Source organism: Callionymus lyra, chromosome 14 (assembly GCF_982586985.1).
Source record: "Callionymus lyra chromosome 14, fCalLyr1.hap1.1, whole genome shotgun sequence".
NCBI lineage: Eukaryota > Metazoa > Chordata > Actinopteri > Syngnathiformes > Callionymidae > Callionymus > Callionymus lyra.
In genome coordinates, this window is record NC_141831.1 from 9,158,649 (window position 1) to 9,167,386 (window position 8,738).

At 35.1% G+C, this 8,738-nt stretch overlaps 1 protein-coding gene across 1 annotated transcript; it reads left to right on the forward strand.

The window, feature by feature from the left end:
- Nucleotides 1-284: 284 nt before the first annotated feature.
- LOC148065949 (sodium- and chloride-dependent GABA transporter ine) lies at nt 285-8,738 on the forward strand. Its single transcript, XM_087808115.1, has 13 exons — nt 285-417; nt 1,541-1,675; nt 1,745-1,949; nt 3,228-3,360; nt 3,476-3,610; nt 4,459-4,562; nt 4,630-4,754; nt 4,826-4,938; nt 5,003-5,143; nt 6,318-6,417; nt 6,481-6,581; nt 8,285-8,452; nt 8,532-8,738. Exons 1-13 carry the CDS (start codon nt 285-287, stop codon nt 8,658-8,660), a joined length of 1,722 nt encoding a protein of 573 aa, XP_087664241.1. The 3' UTR covers nt 8,661-8,738.

An 8,738-nucleotide genomic window follows, 5' to 3' on the forward strand; every position in this document is an offset into this window, starting at 1 on the left:
GCTCATAATGATAAGAATTAAAGACACGTATACAGTTTGAGGTCATTATTACACACGTCTCACGTGTGAGAAGATATAAAAATGTTTTTTAAGATGTTTTTTTGATTTGTTAATAACACTTTAGTTGGATGTAATCTATCACCAGATCTTCTACCAGATATAATTAACCGACAGATAAGGTCTTCACGTTGTTTTCCTCCTCAGCTAATCATTAATCGTAGTAAAAAAAAACGAGCTTATATCACAGGCGGTCGCTGGAGTTTGGGTCCAGGTGAGCAGCAGGAATGACTCAAGGAGATCAGCCGAAGAGGGCAACATGGAGCCGGCAGCTGGAGTTCACCCTGGCTGGAATGGGGTACGCAGTGGGGTTGGGTAACGTCTGGAGGTTCCCATACCTGTGCTACAGGAGTGGAGGAGGTGAGAGACATCATATCGTCTGATAAGAAAACAAAAGGAATCAATGGTGGAAACTTTATGAAATCTATTCAATTTCTCTACTTACAACAGTTAAAACTTTATTTTGCTGTAATTATTTGCTTGAATTCCGAAGATTAATGTAAAAAAAAAAACTACTTAGGACTCAGTACTTCCTGGTACGTGATACAGAACATATGCAAATGAATCCAAATCTGCCAAGAAAAACATTCAAGACGAAGAGAAATTTATATTTTTCCAGGATTAATTAGAAATGTTGCCAGATTTTTTTTGTATATTTGATACATTCTAAAACAATGTTTAAACAATGATGTTGTAACTCCTTTGTGAGGGGTTTCAGGAAAAAAAAACATGGAATGACTAAAAGCAAAGTTTTGGTGTCAAAACTATTAATGTAAGAACTTTTGTTTATGATTTTTATCAAGAAAAACATGTAAAAAATCTCTGAATATCAGCTCTTGAATGAAATATAAAGGCTATTTATTCTTATTATTATTTTGTTTGTCCTAACAAATTTGCCTTTAGTTGTACCAGACTTAAAATCAACCATGAATTTAAGCAAACAAACTGAAACTGTATTTAATTTCAGTTTGACAAAAAATAATTGGCGAAAGCTTCTTATATGCTGAACATTTATAAAAAATACGGTCAAATATCAAAATGTTTTGTTGGTTCTGTGAAAACACGATATGCAATTAAATAAACTGCAATATATTATCGGGTTAATTAAATATAATGAGGGACCCATAAGTACACATAAGTAATTAAAGACGCTCAAAGGTCAACTGATGTGAAACTCCTGAGTCACTCTCATGTTGTAAATGTTATCCAAGACGCAGTAAGTCTCTCATCATGACCAGGTTTTCAACTTTTTACTTTTCTAATGTCAATATTTCAATGAAAAGAGAGTTTTGTACAAACACACACTGATGATACAATAGAGGTCCGAGATGTTATAACTGAGTTGTTCAAAATGTTTTTTTTTTACAGATTTGATGAGGAGGAACTCGTAAACAATGAGATTTATTTATTTTATATTCATTAGTTTTATTCAGTGAACTCTTCCTGGGACAGAAAATACTTTTTTTTAACATCTTTTCATCAGGTGCTTTCCTGGTGCCGTACCTGTTGATGCTGGTGCTGCTCGGAATCCCGCTGCTCTACCTGGAGCTGATCATCGGTCAGTACATGAAGAAAGGACCCGTCCACGCTCTGGCTATTATCTGTCCTCTATTGAAAGGTAACGCATGTTCAGATGGAAATGCAGGTCAAGAAAGATGTTCTTCATCCGTGTGTGTGTGTCCCTCAGGTGTGGGAGTGGCATCGGTAGCCATCTCCTTCATCATGTGCACCTACTACAACGTGGTTATTACGTGGGCCCTTTACTATCTCTTCAGCTCCTTCCAGGATCCGTTGCCTTGGCTCGGCTGCAACAACACATGGAACACGCTCAACTGCAGCGTCGGCGGCAACATCAGCAGCTACACCTACACACCCAGCCAAGAGTTCTTCAAGTGAGTGTGTGTTTTAATATGCACTCATTTAAAACCATTGAATAGGCTTGTTTTCTTTAATTTCTTGATGACTTTAACACAACTAAAGGTACATTTGTTTAGAAAAATATAAGTATAATAATAAATAAATTTAATCTTGTACTGAAAAAGGCATTCAAAGTTTTCTTGTTTGTCTGTTAGTCACATGATGCACAAAGAAGTATACACTTGATTGAACTTGATTTGAAGAAAACATTAGCAGACTAATGTTTACTTTTTTTACATCAAAATCAGAAAACTATTATTTCCATTTTATTTTGGGGTTGCAACATAAAATTACGAAACAATTGTGAAAAGAAATAAAAGAAAATTAACTTTATTCAATTGAATTAAATAATATTCATGATCTAGATATGACTTTATATATAAATAAAAGAACAGAAAACGTTTATTGCCTGTAATGTAAAAAGAAAAGTACTTTTTCTTTGTGTGGTGATCTAGAAATAACAATATAAAATAAAATGAATGTAATAAAATACAATGAAATAGAATGAGATCAATAAAATTAAAAGTATAAATATGGAAGTATATCTGTGTCATCAGAATATTGAATTGTTGATTTTAACATTTTAAATGTTACTATGATTTTTTAAATTGAAACTGTATATATATATATATATACATTTTTAAAGCATTTATTAAAGCATTTGTTTAAACAATTGAATTCCAAAATTGAATTACATTTTCTTTACAATTATAGTTTGATATTCTATTTACAATTATTCTATAAATCAATTTCCAAATGCAATATTGTTTTCATTTGTAGCCTTTAAAATCCAACATAAAGATTGTTGGTATAATAGTGTCATCTTAACTAGACTAATGCAACCGAGCACTGAGCCACTCACTTTTACTCCTCATTTTAAATAATCATGACTCGCAATGATAAAAAAAAAAACTCTGTATTCTTTTGGTATTGTCTGGTACCAACATTATCATATTGAACTTAAAAGGCTTCAAGTGAAAAAATATTGAATTTACAAAATCTATTTTAAAATAATTGGAATTATCAGATCAAACTCTATGAGTAAAAAAAATATTTTCAAAATTTCGAATGTTTAAATAACATTACTTTAATTACTTTTAACCTTTTAATATAAAAAATATTTAATTCAAATATTCAGTAAAATAAATGACACATTTAAAAATAACTATTTAAACCTCATTTTAAACTTAATTTTTGTTGAAAACTAAATGTTTTTCTATTAAAGACAAAAACTATCGAGTGTATCTTTGAAGGCACAGGATGTTGGAGCAGACCGATGGAGTCGAGGAAGCAGGAACGTTACGCTGGCAGCTGTTCCTCATCCTGGCTCTGGCCTGGATCATCATCTACTTTTGCATCTTCAAAGGCGTGAAGTCGACAGGCAAGGTAAATGAAAGTGATCATTCAAAGCGTTCATTCAAAAAGTGTCGATCAATCCATTAAAAAAAGATGACTACGGTGAATAAATACAACAACTAACATATGCCATGTTGTTGTTTAGGTTGTGTACTTCACTGCTTTGTTCCCGTACGTGATCCTGATCGCCTTCCTGATCAACAACACGCAACTACCTGGAGCCATAGATGGAATTTATTTCTTTATCGTGCCCGACTGGCAGAAACTTCTCTCAGTGGAGGTGAGAGTTATTATGGTCCACAATTTCACAAGTTCATCGATAACTGTTTTTTTATTGGAATTATATCAGAATATTTTGAATGGATCAATTCAAGACTTCAAATTTGATTGAAATTCTGTTTTTTTTAAGTCATTAAATATTATCATTATTTGAATAATTGAGTTCAATAATTGCTATATGAAAAGGTTTAATTTGTTTAAAAAATATACCAAAAATACACCAAAAGATTATTGAATAACATATAGAGTTTCATATTATAATTACAAAGAAACATCTTAAGACGTTTTTATTTGTTCAGGCTTTTCCTTGATTTTCTGGAACTCCTGTTGTGTTATCAGTTTTATCTTGATCTTTAAAGTATATACTTTATTGAATATTGTTTTGATTGTTAAAGCGCTTTATGACCGTGGTCTGGAAAAGCGCTATACAAATACAAATTACTTACTTACCTACTTAATTATTAAAAAATAAAACGTCTAAATTCAACGTGTTTTAATTAAAAGCCCTTTAAATTCAGTATAAAAAAAAAATGCAGCCAGACAATACCAAAAGAGCACCGAGCTACTTGATAGTACTTTCAGCCAATCACGTGACACCCAGACGATCATGTGACAAAGTAGATGCTCAAGTATTATAGTATTATACCAACATTTTTGATATTGAATTAATATGACTACCAATTGAAAGATTTAATATATACAACATTTATTCAGGAATTATTGGAATAAGAATCTCAAACTGTATGTGTAAAAAGATTAATACATTTTGAAAAAAAAAAAAATTCAAATAGAAAGAAAAAAAGTGTCTGTTTCGTTTGAGCCTCCAAACATTTGGTTAGTTTTCTCAAGGTGTGGGTGAACGCCGCCGCCCAGATCTTCAACTCCATCGGCATCGGCTTCGGTTCCCTCATCGCCATGTCCAGCTACAACTCCTTCAACAACAACATCTTAAAGTAAACCAGTTAGAGTTAAAATCTCTTTTGAAACGAGAGACGATTGAAGCATGTTCTCCATCTTCAGGGACACGCTGACCATCGGCATCATCAACTCGCTGACCAGCATCTTGTCTGGATTCGTCATCTTCTCCGCTTTCGGGTACATGTCCTACCTGCAGGGGGTTCCGGTCAGTGACCTGGCGGTAGATGGTACGATTTATTTATTTGCAAAAGGAACATGATGCGACAATTTCTAATCACGCTGGGTTTTGTGTGTCAAGGCCCGGGTCTCGTTTACGTGGTTTACCCACAAGCCTTTGCCAACATGCCGTTGCCTCAGCTGTGGGCCGTGCTCTTCTTCTTCATGCTGCTGTGTCTGGGCCTGGACAGCGAGGTAAGTCTGTCAGGTGGTGTATCTTCAGCGGCTGAAGCTGACCTTCTCTTCTGTCCGACACCAGTTTGCGATGGTGGAGGTTCTGATCACCAGCCTCATGGATCAATACGAACAGTATCTGTTGGCCGTCTTCAAGAGGAAGGAGCTGTTTGTTCTGTTCATCTGCGCTGTCGCCTGTCTCTTCGGGATTCCTTGTGTCATGCAGGTAAAGTCGCTTTCAATTTCAGAACTTGATGCTCATGGAAACGACTACTATAGCAGCCTTTATGGAAGAATATCAGCAGAATATTGAGTGGTTGAATATAAATATATAAATATAAATATATAGTATTACAATTATTGGATTTAAAACCTGAAATTTGTTTTTTAAATTAATGTTATTCGAAGCATTGATTTTTTTAAATAATTAAATTCAATAATATCGAAAGATTGAATTAGTTTTTATTTATATAACTTTATCAAATAATCTGTGTATTGAATTAGTTGTTTCTAGATAATTGAACAAAAGAAATGGAATATTTTCAATTAATCTTTATTACATATAGAGTTTGATATTCTAATTCCAATAATTCAAAAATGATATGTCTAAATGTAATATTTTCTAATTTGTTGACTTTTCAATTCAATATGAAAATGTTTGCACAATAGAGTCACCAGAAAAATACCAGAAATACACAAATACACAAAAAATAATTGAATTTAAAGAAAAAATCGTTTTAGACATAGAGTTTGATATTATAATTCCAATTATTAAAAAATATAATTTTAAATTCAATATGTTTTTTATAAATAATCTTTTAAATTCAATAAAAAAAATGCAGCCAGACAATACCAATAGAGCACCGAGCTACTTGATCGAACTTCCAGCCAATCACGCGAAGCGAGGAAAGATCACGTGATGACGCAGGAAATAAGTCGGTTTTGCACTAGCATAATAGCACTATTATGCTAGCATTTTTATATTGAATTCAAAAGGCTACAAATAAAAAAATTAAAAAAATGTAGAAGATGTATCTTTGAATGATTGGAATAAAATATAAAGCGTTGTGTAAAAGAAAATTGATTAATTTTGAAAATGTTGGAATTTCTTTATTAATTATTAAAAACACTAACTCAACCTTTAAATATAGAAATGATTGAATATAATAACTGGGAAAAATAATTGTTTTTGTGAGTACATTGTCATAGTTATTAATATTAAGTGGTTATTATTAAAAGGGACATGTCTAGATATAAACTTGAATAAAACACTTGTGAGCTATTTTTGTTTTTATCACATTTATCCAAACAATTGAACCTCTAGTTTGTCCCACACATTATTCTCAACGAGAATTGAATCAATTGAATAAAGTCCTATAATCATTATTCTACGTGTCCAGGTGGGGATCTATGTCTTCCAGCTGATGGATCACTACACCGCCATCGTGTCCATCATTTTCCTGGTGTTCTTCGAGATCATAGCCATTTGCTGGAGCTACGGTGAGTTCATTCCAAAGATCACAAAACAAAAACACCACTCGTGACATCATCGTGTGTTCGCAGGCGTGACCCGACTTTCCGACAACCTGCAGGAGATGACTGGGAAAAGGGCGAACATATTCTTCAAAGTGTGCTGGCTGGTAGTCGATCCTGCTCTGGTCGCCGTGAGTCAACGCACGTCTTCACTTTAGGGTTCTCAGGGGGGTAACGAACTACAGTTTTAACTACCGTTTTAAGTAATAATTAAAATGACTTTGGAAGAACCTGCAAGTAAAGAAACAATGAATGATCTACTTTCTGTCAGAATAACCCGGTTATCTATATAACCACGGTTCTACGATTTTATACAACATTCTCTACAGGCTGTTGCTATTTCATGCTCTGCCTCGTCACTGACAAAGAAATCGATGAACTCGCCAGCCATCAGGGGCCACCCCCTTATTTAAGGCATTACCCCCCCCCCCCCCCCCCACACACAAAATAAAGTATTTGACACCCAGGGAGGGCGGCTGGTGGGCCACCGACCCACCTCAGACAGCCGGCATACAAAGTAACTTTTCGTCAAAGCTGAGTGAAGAATTATTTTGAGAGAGGTGAGGCCTTAAATAGGGGCGGCCGACTTCTAAAGGCAACCATCCAGCCTACTGAAAACTGATTCTTCGCAGTGACTGGGGCAGAGCCTCGAGGTAACCCATAGTGATAGCCTGTAGACGGCAAACACGAATGAAGTAGAACTTGTAGTTACTTTTGTTTTTGTAGAATATTACTTGCGTTCGGGCGTCATAGCTCAGATGGTAGGGTGGTTGGCTTCTGGCCTGATAAGTAGTAGGTTCAATCCCAGTTCCTGATGGTTTAGCTGGGGTCCTAGCCTTACTCTCACAAGTGTGTGATTGTTTGTGTGAACGGGTCGATGCAAAAATGTTGTCTGTCTCAAACAAGGTGCCGAAATCGTATCGCAATTTAGGGTAGGGTCCGTAAAGAATGTATATTTACCAAGCTAACTATAACAGGAAGTATGCGTCTATACTAACTTTTTCTGTGTCTCAAATCGGGCACTTCTCTAAGTGCACTGCTTCACAGTACACTGTAAGACAGTGCACTTACTTGCGCAGTGCTCAAATTTGACTCAATTTCGTCACGTTTACTTAAAAAAAACAAAAAACGTAACAGATTCAACCTTTCACTACACAAACTACTGAATTAAATTATTAAATTGGAATCAAAAACAAGTGTTAAATATTGAAATTATTGATTTATAATACAACGCTTAATACATTTCCATTAAAAAAAAGAAAATCAACATTTAACCGTTGAATATTCTGAATGAACTGATATGCTTCCATAGTTCTTACAATATATTCGTTTTTTTATGAAATATTTATTGATGTATTTTATCAGTAATACACAGTTTTAAAATGATCAATTATTTCTGTTGTTTTTTTTAAACCATCATACAACCAGGACAAAATGGTATTAATATGATTAAATGTCACCAAGATGGCGACCGTTGAGGGTGAAAAGTGTTCATAGATCCACACTTAATCCAATTGAGTGCTCATTGCGCACTATATGTTCAATGTGAATGCACTTGTGCACTCAAAATATTGTCAGATATAAGTGCAGAAGTTCATGATTTGAGACACACGGCATCTTTGCCTTTTACCAAATGAATCAATTCCTTTCCTTCAAAATAATCTTTACTGTTTTTTACTGTTTACATCGTTAATCGGTTACTTATCTTGACTTAACGTGATTGATTTGAGAGACAATCGTCTGGTGGGCCACTAAAAATTACTTGGCAGGCTGGATTTGGCCATGAGTTGGACTTGGATACCAGCTAACGTATTCGTCTGTAATTCTTTTGCAGGTCATTCTGGTGTTTTCCATCATTCAGTTCAAGCCTGCTCGGTACGGGGACTACGTCTTCCCCGGCTGGGCTCAGGGGGTGGGCTGGATGATCGCTCTGGCCTCCATCATTTGGATCCCTCTGGGGGCCCTTCATACGTTGTTCGTTCTCCCCGGTTCGATCGTGCAGGTGAGCCACAATGTTTTCCAGGCGTTTCGTCGTCATCGATCGTGAGCCTAACGGTTTGATTCTACTCTCAAAATGGCAGAAGCTGAAGCTGTCCATCAAGCCGTACTCGCTGAACGAGAAATCGAATCAAGATAAAACCACGGCGATGTTCGTCATCGGCACCAACGATCCACGGGTGGAAAAATCATCTTCTCAGACACATTTCTGATGTACCAGTTATTCTCTGATCAACTGTAAATAGAAGATTTGACTGATGATACGTTTATGTTTTGATACGTCTATTCAA

Coding starts and splice junctions, on each gene's coding strand:
- LOC148065949 (XM_087808115.1), top strand. CDS start 285: ATGACTCAAGGAGATCAGCCGAAGAGGGCAACATGGAGCCGGCAGCTG. Junction 1,950..3,227: donor CCCAGCCAAGAGTTCTTCAA/GTGAGTGTGTGT, acceptor GTATCTTTGAAG/GCACAGGATGTTGGAGCAGA. Junction 3,611..4,458: donor AGAAACTTCTCTCAGTGGAG/GTGAGAGTTATT, acceptor AGTTTTCTCAAG/GTGTGGGTGAACGCCGCCGC.